The 27,505-nt window shown below is 42.3% G+C and overlaps 1 protein-coding gene across 7 annotated transcripts in view; it reads right to left on the reverse strand.

Annotated features, from left to right (window-relative positions):
* PELI2 (pellino E3 ubiquitin protein ligase family member 2) overlaps positions 1-27,505 on the reverse strand; it is a 556,167-nt gene that overhangs the window by 208,049 nt on the left and 320,613 nt on the right. For 2 of the 7 annotated variants that reach the window (XM_027571672.2, XM_027571671.2), the window contains exon 1: positions 1,375-1,831. The exons of 4 other annotated variants lie outside the window; for them this stretch is intronic. In XM_027571672.2, the coding sequence (XP_027427473.1) occupies positions 1,375-1,451 (77 nt within the window). In that variant the 5' untranslated portion in view covers positions 1,452-1,831. Of the gene's footprint in view, positions 1-1,374; positions 1,913-27,505 lie in introns of those variants that run through there. One more of the 7 variants, XM_027571670.2, reaches the window with a different exon arrangement.

The raw sequence follows: 27,505 nt of genomic DNA on the forward strand, positions 1-27,505 counted from the left end.
GGGGAAGCTTCCCTTAAAAATTCTTCTCTTTTAAAATTATTTTTAAGTCGGCACTTACTTCAACGTATTCAGTTATCAAAACACGTTTTTCAGAGTTCCCTAAGTTGCTCCCTACCCATGGCTCCTCATTTGTGGGCTAAGCCTACCTATCAGCACCGATGACGGTCAGAATACAGGTCTTTCAACAGAGGACAAAAGCACGGGTTCCCAGGAGTGACACATCCGAAGGAGAAAATAATCCTTTCTTCTCCAGATACTAAATCCAAGTTGCTCCCTCTCCCGAGTTTCCTGCATTTCCCTCCTCCCCATTCTGCTCCCCTTTCACTGCCCACTTTATCCTGCTTTAATCCTGCGAAGCCTCTCTCCCGGCTTATTAAGGGTAAACAATAGAAATGTCACAGGGAAACTCAAGAAGTAGATGAAGTCTCTAATTGCTGCTGTTTAACGATTGTAGATAATTACTATCTTCAAAATGTGGTTTTCACAAGCGGGGAGGGAGCCGAGGCGGCCGAGCTCCCCGCCGCCCGGAGGACAGCAGCGAGGCCGCGGCCCGGGACGGTGGGGATGCGGCCCCGCGCGCCCCGGGAGCCCGGGGAGGCTCAGCCGTGTCCCTGCCCCCTCCAGGACACTCCCGCCTGGGGGAGCCGAGGGCCGGCCTGCCCGCCCGGGTCACAGACAGTTCACTGCCCCCGGGCTGCGGCTACCCGCGGCGGTCACCATAACAATATGCAAAGCGCTGCCCGTGGACGCCCACCGCGCAGATCCCACTGCCCGCGGCGGCCAAGCCCGCAGCGCCGCGCTCGGAGTTCCGGGAGCCGGGATCACAGTCCACCCGGCAGAGGGTCCCCGGGGACCGTGGACCCCACCGGCCTTTCAGCTTCGCCAACTGGGGAGTCTCCCCCGACACCGCGAGGTGCCTACGACGGTGGCGCCTCGGCCCCGGCCCTTACCCGCCCTCCCTGACCCAGGGCGCGCGAGGAAGTCGAGCAAGGGTCCACTCCCCTCCCTCCCGGTATGGACGAGGACTCGGTCCCCCAGCGCAGCTCCCCGCGGGGCGCGGGGTCGCCACAGTCTCTGCCTCTCCGGGGCCGGCCCCACTCCGCCACTTCCTCGGCCGCGGTCCTCCGCGGGGAGAGCGCATCTCGGCGGTCTCTGCAGCGCCCCGCGCGCGCTGACAGGGGGCACCGCTCCCCGGGCGCTTGCCGGCCCGGCCCCCGAGCCGCCCCCGCCGCCCTAGGCGCCCCAGCGTTCCCTTGAGAGCGTCCGAGACACCCCGCTGGCCCCGCTCGGGGATGCGGGCGCCCTGCGGCCACCCAGCCCGGAGCACTAGCCGCCCGCCGTCAGGCTCCCGGGGTCGGAGATCTCGGGACTCACCCCAGTACCACCAGCTCCCCGTATTTCACTGGCTCCTTATTGGGGGTGCAGTGCTCCTCCTGGCCGGGGGAAAACATGGAGCCCCGATCGGCCGCCGCCGCCGCCTCCTCCGCCGCGATCCCCGCTGAGTCCGCGCCGCCGCTACAATCCCATCCTGAGAAGGGGGTGAGCGCGCCGGGGAAGGGCACGGCGGCGAAGGGGGCGCGGGGCGGCCAGTCCCGCGGCTGCTCCGTCGTGGCTGTGCGGCTGCCCCGCCGGGCTCCCGGGAGCTCCGTGCGCCGCTGCCGCTCCGAGCCGGACTCGGCAACAAATGGGACCGGGCAGCAGACAGACCTGCCCGCGCCGAGCGCCGCCGCTGCTACCGCTGCCGCTGGAACCTCGCGGAGGGAAGGAGGGAGGGAGAAAGCCAGCGCGGGAGGGGCGGGGGCAGCGAGCGGGGGAGGGGCGGGGGCAGGACCGCGGAGCCGCCCCTCTGGCGCGCGGGCAGGTGGGAGCCCGCCGGCCCTCCGCCCAAAGCCCCGCAGGCCCCCGCCCGCCCGGCGCCCCCTCCCCCTGGCGCGTGGTGCCGCCCGCGCCCCCTCCCCGCCCCCCTTGGGCCCCGCGGTGGAACGGCCCCCGTGTTATGTAAACATAGAGTAAAAGGGAAAGGAAGTTCTTAAAGGAGCAGTTCTATTTTTTTTTTCCTCTCGCTTCCTTCCCCAAACTTAAGGCACGGGGTTCTCAGCTCTTGCAGCCCAGTTCTCTAGCAGCTGAAGGCTGCACTGGATCCCGGAAACGCAACAGTCAAGGTTCCCAAGTCTAGCCTAGCAGTCCCCCGTTCCGTTAGACGTAAAAGAAGAACTTCCTCTCGGGGTTAGAGAGCATGTGCTTTCCCGGTGTCACTGTAGAGCGGCATACATCTGGAGCTGCACTCACGCACCTGGGTACCTCCTCTTCCAAAACCAAGTCTTTCAAAGCTTGAAGACATTTAGAAATTTGCAGGGTTTTGCTCATTGGTGCTGAATTAGAGGGAGTTTTGAATTTTGAAGGCATTTGGAGCACTCCGCCAGTGTATAGGTTATAACTACCCAATGTGTGGTCAGCAGGGTTCCACATGGTTAAAAAAAAAAAAAAAGTTGTTGTTTTAATCCATACTCCATCCATTTTTCCCATACCTTCTCTCGCTCCCCTAAGAAATTTAAGAAGAAATTACTTGGGTGAACTTTTTAGTGAATATAAGTGTTCCTTTATTACCATAATTTAGTCAACGCACTGTGTTTGCTTATAATGCTTTTCTAAATACTACTATGGCTTTAAAATGGTTTAGAGTATAATAGATTTACTGACTGCTGTTTTTCATCATGCAGGATTTCGTTTTACCATTTACTAAGCACTCGTAACATGCTAGAAACTCCATATTATTGCTAGTCACTGCCTCCCAAGACTGTTAAATATTTAGAGAAATAAATAGTGCAAAAGCTACCTTATGTGTAAACAATGACTGATTAGCCATGACCCTAAGGAAAGCGCTAGAAAAAAAAATTACATCTGTAACCTTCCATCCTGCCGTCCAACACCTTTGCATAACATTCTCTGACAGGTTATTACTATAGTGACATGATGCTTCAGAAAGTTTTACTTCCATTATTAACTGATTTTTTAAATTGAGGCTTTAGAAATAAATTATTTCAAAGTAGCTATAGCCACACCGTTGGTAAGCCAAACACACACACAAAATTAAACCATTAACTTGTTTCAGGTAAGTATAGAAATTCTATACTTCAACTGAATCCAGCTACTTTGCATGTTTTATATATTCTCTGTATTTTTTAATGTATATGCTGTTGTAGTTTTAACCCACAAGCCTTCACTAATGGGTTGAATGTTTTCTCATCACTAGGGTTTTGATGTGAATTTCCATCTGGATTTTCTGTTTGATTAATGCTACCTTCATCTATGTAGTCTGTGCTTCCACTTACCATATAGATGTGTGACTAGCAAAAGATCTATCAGAATCATGCCATGGTTATGCAGTCCCCTGTTATTATAGTACTTGGCTCTGTCATTCTAACTTCTCCAGGCTTGTTCTGTTGTTGCTACTGCTCTCCAGGCTACAATTACCTCCTCCCTCTTTCTCTCTTGGCATGCTGTGCTTTTGTGCATTGCATTACACTATTCTGGCTCCATTTCCTCCTTGCTGTGCTCTGCATCTGCTCTTAGGAAGATAGAAACAAATATTTATTAACCTCCAACTAAGTATTCCAAACCCTAGGCTAAGAGTTTCCCATAGGACGTCCCCGTCTTTGCAGGTTCTCCATTCTAGCTGTCTGCCCATGGCGCCCCTGACCTTCAGAGGCGCAGCACTCTCTTTCTGTTCTCCCAGCATGTCTTTGAACATGTTTATGGTTCTGACTCAGGTCTGTCCTTAACAGAATTTAGGAAGTGTTGCTTTGAATGAGGTGGGGTTTTTTGGTTTTTCTGTTTTGTTTTTGATCAGTGGAGACTTTTACTGTAGGCAGCTCAGGGCTGGCAGACCAGTTTTGTAAATCACTCTGACACCCGAAAGCCTGGGGAATGTACACAGCGACTAGGAATGGAAATTCAAATGAGCATATGGGCTGAGTGAGGACTGTGGAAAATTGGTGAGCTAGTGCCTTCTAACATGAGCATCAGTCACTCATCTCCAGCAAATTGTTGTCATGTGATGATAACAGCTCACTACTGCTAATTTTAACTTTTTTAAAAGCCCAAATCCTGAATTTTATGCCAAATCTCCCAATTTTGAACTGTGAAACAACTCGTTCAAGTTTGTCTTTTTTTTAATACAGCACGGGCCCACTAAAACTGTTTCTATTTTCTACATTGGGCTCAAGGTCCCCAACTTTGCATTCTCTGATTTCAAGGAAACACAGTATAAGTAAAAGAACACTTTTTTTATTTTTTGAAGATTTTATTTATTTGACAGAGAGAGACACAGTGAGAGAGGGAACACAGCAGGGGGAGTGGGAGAGGGAGAAGCAGGCTCCCCGCCAAGTAGGGAGCCCGATGCGGGGCTCGATCCCAGGACCCTGGGATCATGACCTGAGCCGAAGGCAGACGCTTAACGACTGAGCCACCCAGGTGCCCCAAGAACACTTAAAAAAAAAAAAGATTTTCTTTATTTATTTGACAGAGAGAGCAAGAGAGCACAAGCAGAGGGCTAGGGAGAAGCAGGCTTCTTGCTGAGCAGGGAGCCCGATGCAGGGCTCCATCCCAGGACCCTGAGATCATGAGATCATGACCTGAGCCAAAGGCGGATGCTTAACCACCTGAGCCACCCAGGCACCCCAGTAAAAGAACACTTTTAAGTGGCATCAAATGGCAGGGCTGGGAGGAGAGCAGAGTGGTGGGGCATAAATTTTAACTTTTTCCCAAAGTCGGTGACTTACATCCCTTTAGAAGCAGCTTGCACCTTTCTCTGCCCATCCTTTTTGAGTTTTCTGCTCACAACTTAAGCCAATTAGCATATCAACCCCTACGATCCCTAGCTAATATTAGGAATCTGATTGTAGCATGAATTTATCTCTTCTTGAACGTAATTGTTTTAGTTAGTAGCTTCAGGCTGGTGGGACAATCTGGCTGTGCCATCTGCCAACCCACGGTGGGTTTGACTGACCTAGCTGCCAGGGCAGACCCGCCCATTCCCTCCCTGCTTACCATCCCATTTGCATCTCTCCTAAACCACTCTCCAGGAGAGGATGACCCACCCACAGCTTCCCAGAAGGAGTTGATGCTATTTCTTGGACTACCAAAGGCCATATGTTTACTACACAAATAAATAATATAAGGCTTTCTCTTGATTTCTCCCCTGTTACCTACCTCTTTTTAAGCTAGAATGAAAACACTCAGCGAAGAAGTTTGCTTGTCTTAACCATACCTTGAATAAAGCCAAACAAATACCTTCCGGTATTTGAAGAATCTAATTTTTGGTCATTCTACATTCTACCTTACATGTTTATGTTTGCAAAGACTTAAAGATTAAGATGATACTTTAAAAAATATATGTTTGGAAAAACTGGTCTTTTCTTTCTCATGAAACCTTAGATCACATTCCATTTTAAAATTATATATATAAATATATATTAAGATACATATAAAATATATATTTAACATAATGTATTTATATAATAAATTAAATATATAATATTGTATGTTAAATATATCTTACAATCTTAAGTCATCCATAGGTCTCATTACCTAGAAATAACCCTATATAACTTTTTGTCGATTTCCATCACTTTTATTTTTAATTTTTTGACATAGTAGTAATAATATAATGTGTAATCACCCTTTACACAGTTTGTTATCCTCCCTTTTATTATATTAATAATATATAATATTAATGATATTTATATTATATAATATATAATTATATTAATAATGTATTAATATTATATTGTGAGTTTTCTCTTGTCAATAAACTTCATAAACATTTTTGTTGTTTCATCCTATATGTCAACATCTATTAACCATTCCTCTCTCATGGAACGTTGGGAAGACTTCTAATTTTTGGTCTTATAAATAATAAACATATTTACATTTGTTATTACTGCATGAGAAGAGATTCCTACAAGTAAAATTATTACATCAAAGGGTATAAACACTTTTAAGACCTTTGATGAATATTTCCAAAGTGTTTTTCAAAATGGTTATGCCTGCCAATTTACACTGTAACTAGCAGTAAATGAGAGAGACTGCCTCAGGGAACTCTCATCAGCATTTTAAACCCTTGCTAATGTGACAGGTGATAATTTTTTATTTGCATTTCTTTGATTGCTATTGTGAGGTGCATTCACTTTTTTTTTATTGTGGTAAAAAATGCATAACATGAGAGCTGCCCTGGACAAATTTAGAGTACTGTAGGATATTGTTAACTCTACACACAGCTTGTCCAGCAGGTCTCCGTGAACTTTTTCATCTTGCGTGACAGAAACTTCATACTCATTGAAGAGCAACTCATTTCTCCCTCCTCACAGACCCTGGTGATGACCATTGCACTTTCTACTTCTGTGAGTCTGATGATTTTAGATACGTCGTAGAAGTGGAATCATGCATTATTTCTCCTTCTATGACTGGTTTATTTTTTAGCAAGCTGTCCTCCAGGTTTACCTATGACATAGCATATAACAGGACTTCCTTCTTTTTAAGGCTGAATAATATTCATTGTGTGTCTATCTATGCTACATTTTTTAAAAATTATTTATTTATTTGAGAGCAAGAGAAAGAGAGAGAGAACGAGCAGAGGTGGGGGGGAAGGGGAGAACGCAGAGGGAGAAGCAGGCTCCCCGCTGAGCAGGGACCCCCCCCCCCGCCCCCGACGCGGGGCTCCATCCCAGGCCCCTGGGATCATGACCTGAGCCGAAGGCAGATGCTTAACGACTGAGCCACCCAGGCGTCCCAATGCTACATTTTTTTAATGGACATTCAGGTTGTCTTCACTACTTGGCTATTGTGAATAATGCTGCAATGAGGAGGGAAGTGCAACTGTTTTTGAGATACTGATTTGAATTATTTTGAGTCAATACCCGGAGGTAGGACTGCTAGATCATATGGTAGTTCTATTTTTAGTTTTTTGAGGGAACTCTATTTTATTTTCCATAATGACAGTACCACTTTCTATTCCCACTAGCAGGGCACAAAGATTCCCATTTCTCTATATCCTCTTCAACATTTGCTATTTTCTGAGGGGTTTTTTGATAACGAACATCCTAACAGGTGTGAGATATCACATTGTGGTTTTGATGTGTATTTCCTTAATAATTAGTGATGTTGAACATCTTTTCATATAGCAGTTGTATTTATCTTCTTTGGAGAAATGTCTATTCAGTTCCTTTGCCCACTTTTAAATTGAGTTATTTCCTTTTTTGGTATTGAGTTATAGGAGTTTATGTTTTTCAGATATTAACTCCTTATCAGATACACGGTTTGCACATATTTTCTCCCATTTGCCTTTTCACAGTGTTGATTATTTCCTTTGCTGTGCAACAGTTTTTTAGTTTGGTGTAGTCTAATCTGTCTATTTTTGCTTTTGCTGCTGGTGCTTTTTGGTGTCAAATCAAAGAAATCGTTGCCAAGACCGATATTATAAAACATTTCCCCTTTGTTTTCTTCTAGGAGTCTTACAGTGTCAGGTCTTAGGCTCAAGTCTTTGACCCATTTTGGGTTGATTTTTTGGTATGGTACAAGATACAGGTCCAATTTCATTCTTTTTCCAGAGGATATCCAGTTTTCCCAGCACCATTGATTGAAGAGGCTACCCTTTTCCATTATGTGTTCTTAGCACGCTCGTCAAAGATCAGTTGGCCGTATTTGTGTAGGTTTGTTTCTGGACTCTCTTCCATTGGTCTATATGTCTAGCTTTATGCCAGTACCATACTGTCTTGATTACTGTAGCTTTGTAATATGTTTTGAAATCAGGACGTGTGAGACCTGCAGCTTGTTCTTTTTAAGATGGTTTTGGCTATTTGGGGTTCCATATGAATTTTAAAATTGTTTTTTTCTATCCTATAAAAAATGCCATTGGGATTTTGATAGATTGCTCTAAATCTGCAGATTGTTTTGTATAATACGGACATTTTAACAATATTAAGTCTTCTAATCCATGAACAGGGGATGTCTTTCCATTTGTGTCTTCTCTCATTTCTTTAATTAATGTTTTCTAGTTTTCAGTATAAAACTCTTGTCTCCTTGATTATGTTTATTCCTAAGTATTTTATTCCTGCTGATGCTATTATAAGTGGTATTGTTTTCTCAGTGTCCTTTTCAGATAGTTCATTGTTGGTGCATAGAAACACACCCTAATTTTGGTATATTGATTTTGTATCCTGCAACTTTACTGAATTCTTTTATTTCTTCTAACAGGTTTTTTGGTACAATTTTTATATGTGTCTACATATAAGGTCATGTCACCTGTGAGCAGAGATAATTTTACTTCTTTTCCAACTTGGACCTTTTATTTCTTTTTCTTGCCTAATTACTCTAGCTGGAACTTGCACTACTATATTGAATAGAAGTGGCAAGAGTGGGCATCTTTGTCTTGTTCCTAATCTTAGAGGAAAAACTTTTCATTTTTCACCATTGAGTATGATCTTAGCTGTAAGCTTTTCATACATGGTCTTTCTTATGTTGAGATAATTTCCTCTTATTCCTGGTTTTTTGAGGTTTTTTTTTTTTTTAATCAAGAAAGGGTGTTTGATTTTGTCAAATGCTTTTTCTGCATCTATTGAGAGCATCATGAGATTTTTTTAAAAAAGATTTTATTTATTCATTTGAGAGAGAGACAGAGCACAAGTAGGGAGAGGGGCAGAGGGAGAGAGAGAAGCAGACTCCCCACCTAGCTGGGAGCCCGACATGGGGCTCAACCCCAGGACCTGGAGATCATGACCTGAGCCGAAGGCAGACACTTAACCATCTGAGCCACCCATCATGAGATTTTTATCCTTTGTTCTGCTAATATAGTGTTGAACCATCCTTGTACACCAGGAATAGATCTCACTTGGTCATGGTATATGATCCTTTCAATGTGCTGTTGAGTTCAGTTTGCTAGTATTGTATTGGGGATTTCTTCATCTATATTCAAAGTGGCCTATAGTTTTCTTGTAGTGTCTTTTTCTAGCTTTGGTATCAGGGTAATACTGGCCTTATAAAATGAGTTTGGAATCAAGATAATGATGTTTCCTCTTGTTCAATTTTTTAAGAAGAGTTTGAGAAGAATTGGTATTAATTCTTTAAATGTTTAGTGGAATTCACCAGTGAAGCCATCTTCCTGGAATTTTCTTCGTTGGAGAAGAAACATTTTACATTATTTTACATTATTAATTCAATCTCCTTACTCGTTTTGGTCTGTTCAGATTTTCTTTTTCTTCACAATTCAATCCTGGTAAGTTACATGTTTCTAGAAATTTGCCCATTTCTTCTAGGCTATCTTGTTTGTTGGTGCAGAACTATTCTTAGTACTCTCATAATCCTTTTTATTTCTGAAGAAGTGGTAATAATGTCCCCTCTTTTATTTATGATTTTACTTATTTGAGTCTCTCTCTTTTTTTCTTAACTAGGCTAGCTAAAAACTTGTCAATTTCATTGATATTTTAAAAAAAAACAACTCCCAGGTTAGTTTTTTTTTTTCTATTTTCTATTTTGTTTATTTCTGCTCTAATCTTTATTGCCTTCCTCTGACTAACTTTGGACTTAGATTGTTCTTTGTTTTCTAGTTCCTGGAGGTGTAGGATCAGGTTGTTTATTTACGATCCTATGTCTTTTTTAGTGTAGGCATTTATCATTTTAAAGTTCCCTCTTAGTACTATTTTTGCTACATCCTGTAAGTATTGGTATATGGTATTTTATTTTCATTTGTCTCAAGATATTTTGTAATTTCCCTTTCGATTTCTTTTTTGCCCCATTGATTGTTCAAGAATATGCGTTTCATTTCTAAATATTTGTGAATTTCCTAATTTTCTTTGCTATTGATTTCTAGTTTCATTCCACTGTGGTCAGAAAAGATATGAGTATGATTTTATTCTCCTTAAATTTGTTAAGATTTGTTTTGTTATTTAACATGTGGTCTATCCTGGAGAATGTTCCATTTGTACTTGAGAAAAATATGTATTCAGCTGTTGTTGGGTGGAGATCGTCACTTTAAGCAGCCACGTGGTTGGATCATGTTGAGCTTGTGGTCAATAAAATTTTAACTTTTTGTCAGGTGAACTGCTTTTAAGCAGGATGCATCTCACCAGGACCAGTACAACTGAATTACTGAATCTAAGTGAAATGTTAAATGTCTATTCTTGTTATATTTCCAATTTGCTAGGTTTAGACAATCCAATGGGTTCTTTTTTTCTCATTATTTTATAGAGGCTTTAATTAGTGTAATAAGTAATACAAGTGGTAAACAATCTAAATAATACAAAAGAGTGAAAAATGTTTTAATCCCATTTTCATCCTGCCATTCTTCTCCCTAGTGGAAACCACTGTTATTAATTTCTTGTGTATCTTTCCAGCCCTATTCCTTGTATATATTTGTGTAAATGATATTTAAGAAAACACAGAGAAATGGAAGCACACTAAGCACACTATTCTATACCTACCTCCTTTCACTTAACAAGGAGACCAGGAAAGGCCTCTTTAAGGAGGCCTTTGAGCAGACACCTGAATGCTAAGACAGAGTCACCTGTGCAAGATCTGGGGAAGACCTGAGGGAACAATGAGATTCCATCTAGAAGGTACAGATACAAATGCCCTAGGGTAGAAATGAGCTTGGCTTATATTAGGAGCAGAAAGAACTCCATGTTGTTTGAACTTACTGATTGAGCAGAAAAGGGTTATACAATAAAGTTGGGAATGTAGGTAGAAGCCAGATCATGCAGGGTTATCAGGATAATCATGTGAACATTTGATCTGCTTCTCTTTGATACTGTAAATCACTGGAGAGTTGGGTATGGTTGTTGACACAGTAAAAAACAAAATCAACTAAAACGTTACCTACATAGATATCATGAGACCGTAGGATGCAAAATCAAGGTACACATTTTAGAAGCTACATTATAAATGATTTTTGAATAGAAGAATTTATTTTGCCATTCTTAGCCCAAGGCCAGAGTAACTACAAACAATGAAGGGAGCTTGTAGCCAGGAGCTAGCCCTGGAAGAGAGCCTCCCTGCTGTCAATCACCCCCGAGACAGGGACACAGGAAAGAGGTCACACTGAGGCAGAAGAAAGGCATCCTAAAAGAGTGGACAAAGGGCTAGTTTAGGGGACAGACACCTCAGTACCACATCACTAATCCCTCTATTCCTGCCTTGGGTATCCCATCTGTGAAATAGGAATGATCATTTCCTGCCTATATGTCTCTCAAGGTTTTTGAGAAAATCAAATGGGATGATGCTTGTGACAGGAACTTGTGGGCTGCAAAGTATGAAAACATGTACAGTGTTGTCATTTTTTGAATAAAACTACAGGAAGAATTTCGTGGAAGGGAGGATGTGGAAATATTAAAGAAAAATGAATCAATAAATGTGTTAAAAGCTTCTTGTACTTGTTTTGTGCAGTCCTGTAACAATTTGATAAATATTTACTTAGGACCTATTATTCTAAGGCACCATGATCGACACAGCAAATGATCGAGCCACATGTAAGACAGCAGGGAATCGGAGGTCCCAGGGGCTCACATTTGGGAGGTAAACTCCTCATCCCAAAACGAGGGACAGAGAGAGAGGGTTCGGGACTCTGGCTGGCAGAGTCTGCACAATCTGTGACTTTTCTGCTAATTGTGAGATGTTCCAGTTGTAGCAACGAGAGCCTTAGAATCTAAATAAGAAATGACTCCAAATGAGAATGCTTTCCCGACTATAAGGTGCTACACAGTGGCACGACTTGGAGGGTGCACTAAAAGATCAGCTGATATCAGAAAGCTAAATCTAAAATTTTGATCGAATGTTTCATCCATTTCCAACTTGCTTATGAATGTCCATCTGACCTTGAACTATACCAGATGCGTTTGTTTTGTTTTTCATTTTCACGATTTTTAAATTCAGCCAATACAACTGCATATGTGAAGTGACTGGATGTGTTTAGCTGCAGAGTTGACACATGAAGCAGAGTGACCTAATCTCCACTACCGCGTGCCAGTTCACATGAAAAATCCAAGGGCACGCGGATACATACAGCTCAGCACAGATGGGGCTGACCCCCAAAGTCAACAGTTAAAGCAGGAACAAGCACCAGATAACAGGCAGGGAAGTTATAACTACTCCCCTAAGCTAAATAATAAGGCAAAGTGACATTTGTCATTCCTTTTGAAAGACCGTAAACCAAGGTTGCAGCTTATTCACAGGAAAAGGGAAATTAAACACTTTAAGACCCACATAATAAAAGTGTCAATTCATAAAATATTCACCTGCCTGGTAAATTGAAGTTCCTGATAGAGAGCTTTGCTTGGTCAGTAGTCAGTTAAATGAAGGGTCTTTCCCCTCTTGTTGTACTCAAACATTATGTTGTGATTAGCTAAAGTCAACATGCCAGAAAAATCTGCAGTTGACCAAAAACAAGCCATAAATACACAACAGGGGAGTAAAGAATCTTCACCGAACTAACCACATTTATTTCTTCTATGGATAATGAACATTTTATTACATGTTAAGCATCTTATTAACTGCATCCTTGTCTATGTTCAGACCAACAGATGCTGAAAGCAAGTTAAAAAAAAAATCTTAAAAAATCAAATCCCTTGCGCTCCCCTCCTTCTCTAGGCATTTTAAAATTCATAATCTTTCTGGCATTTATCACAGACTCACCATATGTTTGCTACTATACATCATATTCAATAGAGAACTTTCTTGCACTCCATAATCTTTTTATAATAAAATCATATGGATATTAAGTTGAAATGTCTATAGCTCTAAGCATATTTTTTCATTCACAATTAGAGATTTTACTCACAACTTTTGAGGATAATGATATACCAGCTACCTATTAGTGCAAAACAAAATACCCCAAAACTTAGTGTCTTCAAACAAAACCCAAAACCACCTTTGGTCCCATCAGCTAGGGTTAAACGGTGGGTCATGAGTTCTAACACAGCTGTTATGGGAGTGAGTGAGAAGGCGGAACTATGAGCTGGGAAAACACCTCCAATTGTCTCCTACAACTATAATTCCAATGGAAAGAGAGCAGAAACATTTGAGTGTAAACAAAATGTTAAAGTATGAAGGAGTTATATTTAGTACTACGTGTGGGATAAAAATGAGTAAGAAGAACATAGCCAAAGAAGACACAGTAACTCAAGTAGGCAAGGAATAGTGAAAGGGGCCAACTACATAAAAGGAGAGAAGAAGTTCATCCCAGGTGAGATCTCGGAAAGATGTGAAATGCAGGATGAATAATTCAAACTTGAAAAAAAATCTCATTGACGATTTTGAGACAAGAGGTGACGGGGCCCACCTGGTGGGAGCAATGCTGACATTGGATCACTGAACAACAGTGAGTAGACAGTGAGCGCCTACCGTGTGCCGGGCCTCGTGCCGGGCCCTGGGACTGTTTGTATGGTGTGGTTCTAGAGTTTCTGAAGGGCATACACTGCCTGGAGGGCTGCCAAGGGATTCTATTCTTGCATGTTATTGCAGAGAGAATGACAGTGAAGTCAGAACAGCTCAATGACAAAAAAAAAAGGCAAATTATAGAGGGACATCACCTTTAGTATAAAATTTCACATTTCATTCTTAGTTTTCTCCACTTATAATTAAAGATAAATATGGGTAATGGTATACTTCTTTCACAGAATCATGAGAAATGCAAAGTTTGGTTTTATTTTAGAGTGTTAAAAAAAAGTGTCAAACAGGAACTTTGTGGCTGATCATCTTATGGGTTTCAGTAAGTCTCTATGTCTCAAAGTATGGTAGGTACGAATAATTAATAACATGGACTGAGTCTTTATGATATGCCAGGCACTGTTGTACAGGCTTTATACAAATTAATATATTTAATCCTTACAATAACCAGATGAGCTAGATCATTATCCCCATTATATTGATGAAGAAATTGAGGTATAGAGAATTTAAGTGCGTTGAGCAGGGTTATACAGGTAGTAAGCGGTGGAACTGTGTTTTAGACACAAAATATCTGGCTCCAGAAACCATGCAATATGCTATGGTGCCCTGTAGTTACTTTTTAAATTTAAAATATTTTAATTTATACCTCTTGGAATTATTGGCTGAATGTCCTTTTATATGTCTACAGTCGTATGACATTGTGTCATGCATACACTTCTAGCACGTAGGACCATTTAACTAACTGGATATACTTCCCTGTCCTAAAGCAACCAAAATCACAAGGCCAAAGATGTCTATTCACAATATACTGTGGGGTGGGGGAGGGGGGCATCATAACCTGTCCTGGTCAACCCTCCAGTAAGAGCTTGAAGTTCTTGAGGCCATTTCAGGCACCTAATACTCTCCCCGAGCATGCAAGAGAGCCATTCGTGAGAGGCTCACTCTGCTTACTGCTGTACTGACTAGGCACCACACGTGTGTGTGCACACACACACATACACACACACACACACACTCCACTCAGTGTGGACAAGCGGTTTGCTCTCCTCATTATTACAGAGGGATTGGCATATCCAGCTCTCTCCCAGATCACTTCTGTGCCAGCTGCCTGAGGGACTGTTGCAGCCAGCTCGTAAGTTTGCCCACATCAGCATGGGTGAGAAAGAGGTCCAACCTTGTTGCTCTCGGAAGGCAGGCCAACATTAAAATGCTTTGCATGACTGCTAATCCCCCAATTTTCTCAAATTTCATTATTGAAAGGATCAATGTCAGTGTAATAAATATCAAATTATCAAGTTTCATGATCTCATGTAAGTTGGCAGCCCTTGGCCTTTTTACATAAACCCAGGATAAGATGGTGTTGAAGTTTGGCTTTTGAGTTACAAGAAACAGAGAGCCACTCATGATACTCTAAGAAAAAAGGAGCTTTTGCTACAAGTCTCCACATGGATTAAAAGTGGAATTGGGGCAGCTTCGGTAGATCATTCTGAAGACGCCTGATTTCTGACGTGTTACTACTTTTCTCATTCTTTCTCTAGGAGGGTTTCCTCCACTGACTCATATTTCTTCCCACTTTGACTTTTGCAGAGCACGTTGGAAATCAAGTCTCTCCATGTTAGAATGATTCAGCTTCTGTTCCTAATAATGCTTCCTGAATTCCTTTCCTTGGCATTCCTTAGTTCACATTCCTGACAGAGGGAATACGATTGCAGGTCAGCTGGGTGGTCTCTCCTGGTCCAGTCAGCTGTGGTGATGAGGAAGAATCAAATGATAGAAAGCATAACTTGCCAATGGCTCTTGCTCTCTTTCAAGTAGAGTTTTCCTCACTAGAAGCTACTATGGGTTGGCAGGTACCATACACATATCTAATGTAGGTGGGATATTTGGGGCCGAACTGAAGCAAGCTCTTGGTAACAGGGCATTAACATGATAAATTTTACACATTTAAATTAAAATGGCATCCCTGAAATGATTTTTTTAATGTTCAAATTTACAGTCATTTCTAGTCAGTCTTTATTTTAATTTTTGAGACATAAGATTATCCATATTTTACAAAGTTAATTCTTCAATAAATTCACGTATTAGTTTTGAAGAAAGCAGATTTTTAAATGAGTAAATTATCAGAGAAAAGTTCAAGGCTACTTACAATCTCTTTTATCTGCTTAGCTTCAAAACATGTCCCCAGCTTTTTCAATCCTTTCCCTGGAGTTTGATTTCCACTATCTCCAAACTCACTTTAATTTAGGCCAAATGATCACTACAAACGAAACTGCCAGAAGCAACAAGAAATGTTCAAAGGATTTATCTTTGTTATTTGGCTTCTAACTTAGGACCTGCAAGGCCAGGGTTCACAAAATTATCCTGTAAAGATAATTTGTAGGAGAAAAATAGCAGATTCAGAGATGAAGATGTATTTTAGCAATAAAAAGTGAAGTAGTATTAGGTACAAAGAATGAGAATGAATTTTCATCATTTTTAGTTTAAATGTTGTCATGACAATTAATCTAAACAAAAGCATCTCTTCTTCCAAAAACAGATTTTCAGGGAAAATTTTGAAGGTTCTTGATCTAGATATATCCATCATTTCCTCTTGCCCACACCCCTTTTTAGAGAACTTTTTCTTCTAACAGCCCTAAAGGGATATGACTCGTCCCCTTGGCAACTGGACCGAGTGGTCACGTGACTCAAGCTAGGCCGTTCAAATGATCTCTTCTAGAAATTCTGGAAATTGAAACAGAGACCGAATCATCTACATTTTAGGCTCTAGAGCCATAAGGTCGTATACACTTCGTAATAGGATTGGCTTCTTGGCCAAATTAAAAACATAGCTAACGTCAAAGTTAAATACAACTGAAGTTATGGGAAAGCAGACTCCAAAAGGCCTGTAGGAGAGGCTGATTTCCACAGGGAAGATGGAGCTGACTTGCAAAGAGAAATAAAGACAAGATTCTGAGAAAAACCAAGAAAACCAATCTGCCTGCAAATATTCGAGTTCCCATAAGTCCCCCGGCTGTATCATCAGATTCATAGAATTTCTTCAGACCCTTACAATAAATTCCTCTTTACTTCTACTAGCTCAAGTGTATTTCTTTTTCTTGTAATAAGATGAAAATAATTGTTCCTGTGTGCGTGATTTCACTCTGGACGAAGACCGCATTTAATGTGCTTCAAAAGACAAAAGGGGATGGCCTCCCCCTCCTCCAGTGCTCCCTGGGCGGGCGGGGGGGGGGGGGACCTGAAAGCAAACACCAAAGCATGCATATCTTAAGTATTTGCACAGAACAGTAGTTTCATCCAAAATGGGATTTGATGAGTAACTTCTGTGACCAAGATGGAACTTAATAGAAAAGCTTTTCCTAATAAGATGGATGATTCAGTCATTGCAGTCATTCAGCAAATCATACTGAGTGTCCGCTATATGTGCTAAGTACTGTGAATGGTTCTGAAGCCCTCAAGGAGATTAGGTGAGTTATAAATAAGGTTTCCAGTAGGACTATGAGTAAATCACAGTTATTATATAACATACCTTAGTCCCTTGAATGCTAAGGATGATTTCAAATGGAGAGCACTGGGTTGGAGAGTTGGGGGGTGGGGTTAAGCCACATGTAAAAAACCCAGTTCTTTCTTGCTTGCACTTCTCTGGCAAGGGCTTCCAAGTTTAAACAAATTCCTGTGAGCAAGTTTCTGAGATTATTCTGAACAACTCAACAGACATCAATTAAAAATGTACTAAGTGCTAGGCACTAACCAAACACTAAGATGAAAAAGGCTTGGGTCCTTGTCAAAGAGCTTTTGTACTAGAAAGTGAACTAAAATAAATACAACCCAATGGCTTTTAAATCCTTTTATATGACACAAGAGATACCATTCACTCATTAGCTTCCTGTTTGCATTGATGCCTGAATGTTGTGTTGGTGAATTCTGTAACTGTTTAAGAACTTTGTGACTTCTCCTTGATCTCTTGTCATTAGTTTAAATTCTATCCCATTAGGAACAGATGTGGTTCCAAATAATGTCATTATAACTTGATAAGAGCATTATAACTGAAACCCCTTGACTTGTTTTGTGGATAAAGCCTAGGAAAGTCTGCTAAGTCCCAGCCCTGGAAAACACAGTGTCAGTCTTCAAGTCATGATATATTTCATGACATTTTTGTTGTTGAAGAAAAAGGCAAATGGCATAACCCTCTGAATCCACAGATCTTGAGCGAGTTAAAACATCAGTTGTCAGCCCAGGAAGCAAGTCAAAAGAGAGCAATCTGGCACAAGAGCTGGAACTGTCAGTCACATTAATAGAATAAAATAGATATACAAATATCTATGGATTCCAACATCAAATTGCCTCTTTCTTCCATGGCAGCTCAGGAAACTCTCCCAGAATCCGTTAAGGGCCCCGGCACAGTTAGGGCTGGAGACTTAGTGAGGAGAAGCACAAGACGAGAAAATATTTAGAAACTAGATGCACCATCTTCCCTAAGTGCTTCATAATCATGATGTTATGGTTGAGGGCCCAACAAATTATAGCTGAAGGACCAAGTCAAACACAGGCCTTTTCAGAGCAGTTACTGCTCACTTAATGGTCTGATGGGGCAAAGGATAAACTCTTGAAAATGTCAGGTATTCAATAAGGCATATTCTTAGAGAGAAAAAAAAATCCTTCCAGAATTTAGGATTATTATCTAAGATAAAAGTCATGGTTTGTGTCCAGCAGGAATTTATAAAGATAAACACAAATGGGGCAGGATTGGTCCCCAAAGCTCCATAATCAAACTAAGAGATTTTTAGCTGCTCTGAATCATTCAGCTATGTCCTCCAAATGCCATTCTACTGAGAAGCAAAACACTCCATAGTGAATATTTTAGCTAGGATTCAAATGGACACGGACACAAAAACCTTTGAGAGTAGGTAGGTAGGAGCTACAGAAAGATGGAAAAAGCAGATAAATTGAGTAAATTAATTAGTAAATCTGAATTCCAGGGCCACCATTTGCCAGCTCTGTGACTTTGGGCAAGTGACTTCACATCTCTGAACCTCCATTTGCTCTTCCCTAAGATGGTGGTAGTCATACCTGCCTCACAGGGTTACTGTGAAAATCAAGAGAGGGGATATGTGGTGCATAACACCTGGCATGGGTGGGCAACCAATAAATCTTGGTCCCCAATCTCTAGCACGGCCTAGGAACAAACATCGATGTACCGTTTACTTTTCATTTTACTTCTTTCTCCCAATGGGCTGGGAAGGCAACACACTGGAGTGGCTGAAGCACACAGCATGTGGATCTGAACTGCCAGGGCTTAAGGCCTGGTTTTATTGATTTCTAGCTGTGTAACTTTGGGCTAGTTACTTTAACCTCTTTGTAACCCAGTTTCCACTGAGGATGAACTGAATTCGTACAGACACCTGGGAAAATGTCGGGTACACAGTGAAGATTTAGTTACTATCATTATTACCCTCGTTGTTAACTGTGTCCTGGATAAAATATATATTCCTTCAAGGAGCTTATTCCAGTTAAGTTTTTCTCTCCTGTTGTCAACTCATGGGTAATGTGCATTTTGAACCACTGTGACATTTTTCATTCTCATGGCAGATTGTATTTTTCCAAAGACTACTGCAATAATAAGTCCCATTTCATGGGCTCTTCTGTGATGTGACCTGTCACTTCTCCATCAGCATGATGTCCCCTCCCCTTAAATCTGGGTGGGCCTTCCATCGCTTTGGCAAGAGAGTGTGGTGGGAGTGATGGTATGGGACACAACAGGTGATCCAGCTTCTGCTTTGTTCGCCAGGACGCTTGCATTTGGGTCCCTGAGGCTGCCATGCCGTGAGGAAGCCGAAGACACACATAGGTGCTCCCATCAGCACTCATCAAGTCAGCTTAGCCCAGGTGCCTGATGCAGGAGCCCCAGAAGATTCTAGCCTCCAGCCTTCATGGCACCCTCAAGTTTTAAGCCTTCTTAGCTGAGGTCTCAGACACCCTGGAGCAGAATCAACACAACCCTTGTGTGCCCTACCCAAATTCCTGATCCATAGAATCTGTGACCATATTAAAAATGTTGTTTTAAGCTGCTATATTTTGAGATAGTTTATTACGCAGTTAACTGGAACACTTTCTTTCAAGGAGAAAGTTCCATTATTTTAAAACTTTTCTGGAGTTAACACGTGAGAAAAATTATTTTTTGATGAACATAAAATATGGCCTTCTTCATAATAATTCACGGGAGTAACTTGAAAAATAGACATTTCAAATCATATATATTTGTATGAGTTGATGGGTAAGGCCTGGAACTGGTGTTTATACGTTACATGTCAGAAAGGTTTGCATGGTTTTCCTCCCCCAACACGTGTGCAATTATTTTTCTAAGTTCCCGAGAAGAAATTCCTTTTTTGTAATTGGAGCAACAAAATCTTTCTGGTGTTTCCTAACTCTGAAATAGAAATCATTTAGAAATGCTCACACAGCTGTATTCAATTATTGCTGAGCATTTCAAATAGCGAGCAGTCTCAGAATTATTCTGAAAATGACCCACAGCAACTTGTGAAAGTGGCAAAAAGGTCTCTACCGACCCACAATTGCACACATGTCTGCCCTCCTGCTCACCAGCTCCCTATGCGAAGTGTTGCCATGCAGAGGCCAGGCCCCTATTTAAAAGTTGTAATACTTGCAGCTAGATAGCGACACAAGACACTCAAAGATAGGGTTTGCGCCATGTGAAATAAGGACACAGAATCCCATTTCTTAAAGGAAGCTTTCCTAGGAACAGCCATCTGTCCTGTTGTGTGTGTGGTTTTTTTTTTTTTTTTCTCCTGAGCTATCCTGATTTCAAACCAGACGTGCTAGTTAAGAGCTGACCTGAAATATTCCCATACCTCAGTTTCTGCCACCTTCTTGAGGGTGGCTCCATTCTGTCCCTTCAGTGTTTGAGAGAGGCTGTGGGCTGACAGTGAAGGACACAGGAGGCTAGGGAGCTGAGAAGCGACAGAAGTGTACCTGCCACATGGTCTGAAAATTCTCCAGTTTTATTTCTTAGGTCTCTGAGCCTTCCTTCCTCTTAAGAAGCTTCTTTTTGCACCGACCCCTCCCTACTTCCTACTGTGTAAATGCCTTGTGCCCTGCCTTCCCCTCCAACCCCAATCACCCCTGGGGCTGTGGTTTATGGCAAGACTTTTGCTCTTAGGGACAGCAGGGTTTGATTTCTGGCTCCTCCACCTACTAGCTGTGTGACTTTGGGCCAAGTTACTTAAAGTCTCTGGTCATCCATCTCTTAACCTTAAAAGTGGAGGCAATAATATACCTACCATGCAAGATTCTTATGAGAGTTAAAGAAATAACGCATCATAAGCATATAGAACAGTGCTTAGAGTATAACTGAATGTTCACTCCATATTAGCTATTATTTAGAATAAACGAATGTATATCAGAGATACTAGAACAAAGAAGAACTTTAGACACCAGACCCCTCGTGCTAAGACATTCTTTGGATTTCAGTTATTTCCAGGAGTGCGAGGAATAGGCACAGCTGTTGAAGTCAATAAAAGTAGTCCCGAAGATTGCCTAAGACCATGCTGATGGGCTTTGCTGTGGTCAGGCCCCTACCTGGGTCATCCATTACTAGTTTAAGAGGTGCTATGTGTTAGCTGCAGCTTCCAGCAGGATTAGGCAGTGAGAATGGATGGACTAACAGAAAGCATTCTCCTACAGGGTCAGGAGTCCAGATACACATTTACTTCTGTTCACCATGGTGAGAAACTCTCCTGACCGCCTATTAATGGTGGGCACATACATCGCCACCTGCCACAGGGGTTGGACACCTGATTCCAAGGTACGTTCTTTGGGGAGAACAGTGTATCTCATCTCACATTCATGGAACAGGCCAGACCGAAGACCCGGGTAGCACAGGTGTGATTTTGTTTGCCACATGCAGCAGCAACCACCAGGGCCCTGGGAATGAACGTAAGGAAGGTGATGGTTGTCTTTCACTTCTCATTCTGCTTTTCTGCCCCTGCGCCCCCTCCCTCAGTGCCAGGATCCTCAATGTCCTCCCCCACCCCACCCCCACTGCAGCGGTACCCTACTCCCATTTTCCCTCTCCCGAAACGTCCCAAGCTCCAAGAGAGCCTCCCTCAGTCACCAGCAAGCAACACTCATTATTCTTTACATAAATTTTTTCTTTGGTTAGATTAATTCACAGTAAGCTATGAATGACCAATCAGTCTTGGGACTTAGAAATTTAGTGCAGTAGGTTGGATTGTTGTCCGCCCCCCCAGATTATGTCCAAGTCCTAACCCCTAACTACCTGTACATGTGACCTTATTTGGAGAAAGGGTCTTTGTAGCATCAGTAAGTGAGGGATCTTGAGATGAGATCCCCCTGGATGAGCTGAATGGGCCTTAAATCAAATGGTAAGTATCCTTATAAGAAGAGAAGATAGGGAAGACAGAGTCGGAGACTGGAGTGACGCAGCCACAGGCAAAACACACTGGCATCTACCAGAAGCTGAAAGAAGTAAGTTAGGGTTCTCCCTAGAGCCTTCAGAGGGAGCGTTGCCTGCTGACACCTTGATTTTTGACTTCGGGCCTCTAGAACTGTGTGAGAGTACATTTCTGTTGTTCAAAGTCACCCAGTTTGTGACCATTTTTTAATGGCAGCCCCAGGAAATGAGTATACGCAGTCACCCCACCCCACCACCATCGTCCTGAGGCCCACTGTGCATGGAATGCCTCCCTGTGCATTATTTTAATGAATCTTCCCAAGGAGAGCAAAAGTAGATACCTGATCTCGCCCTGACAGGTGAAGAACCTGAAATTAAGAAAGGGTCAGTAACTTGCCCTTGCTACAGAGCAAGGACGCAAAGAGTTGCTTCTGTGCCTTTCTATGCCATCAGTTTCCAGACTGCCATTGGTTTTATTTTAAAAGAGAAGCCTATGGTTCCAATGCATTTTTGACGGGCAAGAACATTTCGCTGGTTCCTTCTCCTTCCCTCACTCTGCCACTGTGTCTGCAGAGCACAGGACCCCTGAGTCCCGGCTTTCACACGGTGGCTAACTCAGAGAGAAGAGGGAAGGAAGCAAGGCTTCCCGATGTACCATAAAACATAAAAACGTCATTTCTGTGGCCTTCCGACTTCCCTTTCCGTGCATGCTCCTTTGTCCAAGCTCAACAAATACCAGACCTTGGCCCGTCTCTAATTTGTGAATGAAGACTTTAGCAGTGCTGTTAATTCTATCATCGTCCGTGCTTTGTACACATATTTTTTAATTAAATGATATTATCAAATTGTGGTCACAGTTCCCCATCCCCTAATTTTCAATAGCAATTACGTTTCTAGTTATATCTTTCAATATGTTTCAGAAACATTGTCTTCCTGGGGGATTCACTAGGATCTCCCTTAAATTTTCCACAGCAACCTGTAGATGACATCAGCTCACACACTCAGAACTGACGGAGGCTCCAGGCACCTGAGATACCAGCAACAACCCATCACTTTTGTCTTCTTGTACTCATCATTCTCATTTACCTCTGGAACTGCTCAAATGTTCCAGCATCTTTGTAAGGCTGAGAGGTGCTGAAATTGGCAAGTATTTATTGAGTGGCTCCCCTGTATCTATCATTGTATTCCAGTTGCTATAAAATAAGCCAGAAAATCGAACTCTGGATTCTCCATGTCTCACATAATTCAAACTAGATGAACTTGTGACATGGCTGAAAAAAATTATGCCATCGTCCATGAGATGGAAATGCAAACCTGCAGCTTCATGTGGTTCTTTAAACTGATAAAGCCATCACAGAAAGACAGAAATCGTTTGTCTGTTCCATTTTATTTTCCCTGGACTTGAGGTAACTTCGTTTACAGTGAAAACTTAATTCTGGGTATTCTAGCTACTCTGAAACTTGATGGAGAGAGAAAGGGGGTTACACAAGAGGGAAACGGCACACTTGGCTAGTGCTTGAGATAACAAACTACTTTCATTTTTCTAATATTATGTCACAGAAATAGAATTCACTGGGGACTGGACAAGACTGACAGGCCAAGCCTAAGGAGGGGTAGTACAGGTGAGGCCGCCGTCTGAAAGGTGTACTAAGAGTCAAAGATGAAAAAAATAAGAAACCAAAACCAAGCACTGAGTTTTGAGAGAGAAATAATCAGAATGCTCTATTTCTGATTGCCCTTCTTTTGAGCCAAGCTTTCTTAGTTTTTCGTGAAAAGAAATTGAAAATCAATCCAGTACACACACCACTCTTTAGCTCTTATTACTACAAAGTGTGCATTCAATTTAAAGGTAGTATTGCTGAGAATAAAGCCATTAAGAAATGCTAAATGCGGGGAGCCTGGGTGACTCAGTCGGTTGAGCGACTGAGCGTCCGCCTTGGGCTCAAGTCATGACTCTGGAGTCCTGGGATCAAGCCCCTGTTGGACTCCCTGCTCAGCGGGAAGCCTGCTTCTCTCTCTCCTCCTGGCTGCTGCTCTCTCTCTCTCTCTCTAGCACTGTCACTAGCTCTCTCTCTCTCTCTAATAAATAAATAAAATCTTAAAAAAAAAGAAATGCTAAATGGGATATGATATCAGGAGAGAAGAGAAACAGGGGAGCATAAAAAGTTGTAGATCTCATAAAAGTAAGTCTTTAAAATAGCATTTTCAGAGCACCTGGGTGGCATAGTCAGGTAAGCGTCCGACTCTTGGTTTCAGCTCAGGACGTGACCTCAGGGTCCCGAGATCAACCCCCATGTCAGGCTCTGTGCTGAGCACAGTCTGCTAAAGTTTCTCTCTCCCTCTCCCTCTCCCCACCATTCTCTCTCTCTCTCAAATAAATAAATAAATATTTAAAAAAAATGGCATTTTCCCTTTAACCCATCAGGACTAGGAAAACCTGTACTTGACAAAATACTTGAATTACAAATGCCATGTTGCAATATTTGAAAAGAAAATTGATTTACATGAGGACATTGAGAGAGGACTTACTCATATTTCTTCTCAATGATTTGCACCATAGCATTTAAAGTCACTTGGTTGATGGGTCCAGGCTTTTGAGTACCACAGATTATATACCACCACAGGAAGGTGCTTCAATGTTATAATGTGAAGGTGTTCATTGCAGCTGGATGGGAGCTTGGAGGTGTTAACTAAGGAGGTTTGAAGATTATAACATGTACCTTTACTTTTATTTTCTTTGAAGAAGCAAGAGGGTCACATTGATGGAGCTTCTAATTGTGAAAGCAGAAGGACATGACAGCTAAGAGTTTGAAAGGACAGTATGAGGAATTTAAATTGGTTGTTAAAGAGAAAATTTCTTACAAGAAGCTAGGGATGTTATTTAAATGACCTTCAAATGACTGAATGAAGTCTTGCCCATGGCGGCCATCTTGGTGCTCCCTTCCCAGTCACGTGAGTCTATAAAACAGAGAGGCAGTGCTCTTATACAGAGGCAGGGAAAGATAGTGACTATGTGCTTATACTTCAGAATCAGACAGACGGAGTTTCAACTCCCCTACTACTTGACAGCTGGTTAAGCCAAGCAAGTTATTTAGCCTTGTTAAGTTTTAGTTTCTTCACGTGTGAGAGGGGGGCAATAATAATAGTGTATACCATCTAGGATTCTGGTGAGAAGTAATGAAGTAATGTGTAATCAGTACTGAGCCTTGTGTCTGGAACATAGCAAATATTTAATAAATAGTAGCTAGTATTGTTGCCACCATTATTATGACTTCAACAGAAGCAAGATAACAGCCCAAACTGTTTCCTTCTTCTTTTCATTTATATCCTGTGCCAGGGGGATAAAATAACTAAGAACTATAACTAGTATAATCATATAGTCACTGTCCTGTCACTACTTCAAGTACTTTAGAAATTGCAAATGAATGTCTCCTAAAGCTGTCCACACGATCCATGTCTAGGCTGACCTTTAATCCAGTGCTACAATGGTAACCTAACCTGCTGCATTCTACAACACTTCAGTGGGCCAACACCAGCTTGGGCTTCACATCACCAGGAACACACTACCTTTTCATTGCTAATTTGCAATTTCTCTCCAGTCTTAGGGCTTTCAAAATTGGATATGGTCAATTTCATTACTAGTGGTCTGTAGAGTCAATTTTAAAATCATTAATCTTTGTAAACTCAAAGGTGCGCCCATCAGCAAAGGTTCTTGCAGAGTTTTCATTATTCTGGGCTACACAGTGGATGGATATACAAGCAAAATTCTTCTTATAGCAATAAGATCATAATGACTTAATTAACAGAGAAATGGTTATCTGCTACAAGTCGTATACAACTCTTGCATTCTTACTTGATTTTTTTTTTTTTTAAGATGCTGAAAATGAGTTGCTGGGAGAACTTATTAGAAGCACCCAGCTAATGAAAGCTATGCAGAAAAGCTCCAAGAAAAGCCAGGAAGAGATTAGCTGACAGAAGAACAATAAAAAAAGGGGAGGGGTGGGGAGTGGAGACATCTTTGCCCAGTCCTTTAGGAAAAGGGAGGAAAAATAAAAATGCCTGACCTTCGCTTACTTACTTATTTTTGGAATCCATACATGGGATAGGAGAAAAGCCACACACTGTTTCTGTTTTCTTGTGTTTGTTTTTCTGTTTACTTACTTTGTTCTGGTTTCTAATCCCAGGTAAATATGATTCAACAAGAAAACGTGAGCAATTAACTGCCTGGCTAAAAAAAAACAAGCAAACAAACACACAGAGAAACAAGAAGAAATGAGCTTCCCAGTTCAAAAACCACTGCAAGAACAGGGAGGATCTCCTGACATTTTCTCCGAGAAAAGTCAGTCTCCAGTAAATGAGCTTTCGGGGGGCCTGGCTCCCCTCCAGCAGCAAAAGATGAACAGAGGTAGGTCAAATAAAGGGAAGCTACTTAACCCTGAGGAGCTAAGTGCAGATCTCGTTTTCTCAGAGATTTTCTGCAGAGCTCAGGGTTTGAGGGAGAATCAGATTAACAAAGGGAACAGAGAACTCCTCAGATGTGGGGAGCTCTTGAACCCACCCCAAGATGAAAACATCAGGGAGGAAACTCCCTTGTCCGTTAAACCAAACCAAGACAAACCACACAAACAACCCTGCCATGATGAGAATAGAAATCTTCCCTGTTAGTTTTCCCGTGAAAGACCAGATAGGGGCTCCCTGTGAAAGGAGAGTCTTTTCGTAAAATTTGATCATCGTTATTTTCACAGCAGATGGGGCCAGAGTCAGCCCGAGCTTCCTTGCCGGCAGACACCAGCCAGCTCGGCCACTAATTAGCAACGCACCACACCGCTAAATGGCCCTGGCCTTCCATTTACTGCCAGGGCCGCGGGGACCTGCCCCGCACCACCTGACACCACAGGCCAGCCACCCCCGCCCTGACACCGGCCGCGGCCAATGCGCCTGCCACCCTGGAAGCCCGTGGGGGCTGTGGTTTTCCCTTACTTTTCCATCTTAACTTCACCGAAGGAAACGCCGATTTCTCCAAGATCATTGTCCAAGGAAATAAAGATAGGTCTTGTCTCACCACCTATTTTCCCTGCTTCATATTTCTGATGGCTCTTTCTCACAGGAAAGAAATGGGAAGGATACTTCTTCTCTTAAAATAAGGATAAGGGGAAGCTTTTATTTATTTATTTTTCCGTGCCCACACCATCACTCCTAAGAGCGCATGTATATCTTTGCAATTGGTTTTTGCACCGGTTGAGGGAGAGGCTATCTGGTCAACCCTCCTGCCAGGCAACATGAATGGGCATGGCCCACAGTCGCCACCTGGCAGTGCCTCTGTCCTGGCTTTCTGTGCTGGCTGCTGGCACAGATCTCTGGGTCCGTAGAGATGGGGCCTTGGGGGTTTCTTCTCAGCCACAGAGCCCCCAGCCCTTCCCTGTATCCCAGGGATATGGTTGGCTCTGTGGAGCCCATGAGGACAAAACTTTTACATTTTTAAATCCCTTTATCAGATGCATTACCATTAAGAGACACATTTCAGCAAATCCAGAAGCTGCACAACAAGGTAGTAGCTGTTCTGGTCAGAGAGAAAATTCAGTTATCCTTCAGAGTGTGTGTGTGTGTGTGTGTGTGTGTGCACGTGCACATGTGTGATGAGTG

The sequence above is a fragment of the Zalophus californianus genome, chromosome 6 (assembly GCF_009762305.2).
Source record: "Zalophus californianus isolate mZalCal1 chromosome 6, mZalCal1.pri.v2, whole genome shotgun sequence".
In the NCBI taxonomy this organism is placed as follows: domain Eukaryota; kingdom Metazoa; phylum Chordata; class Mammalia; order Carnivora; family Otariidae; genus Zalophus; species Zalophus californianus.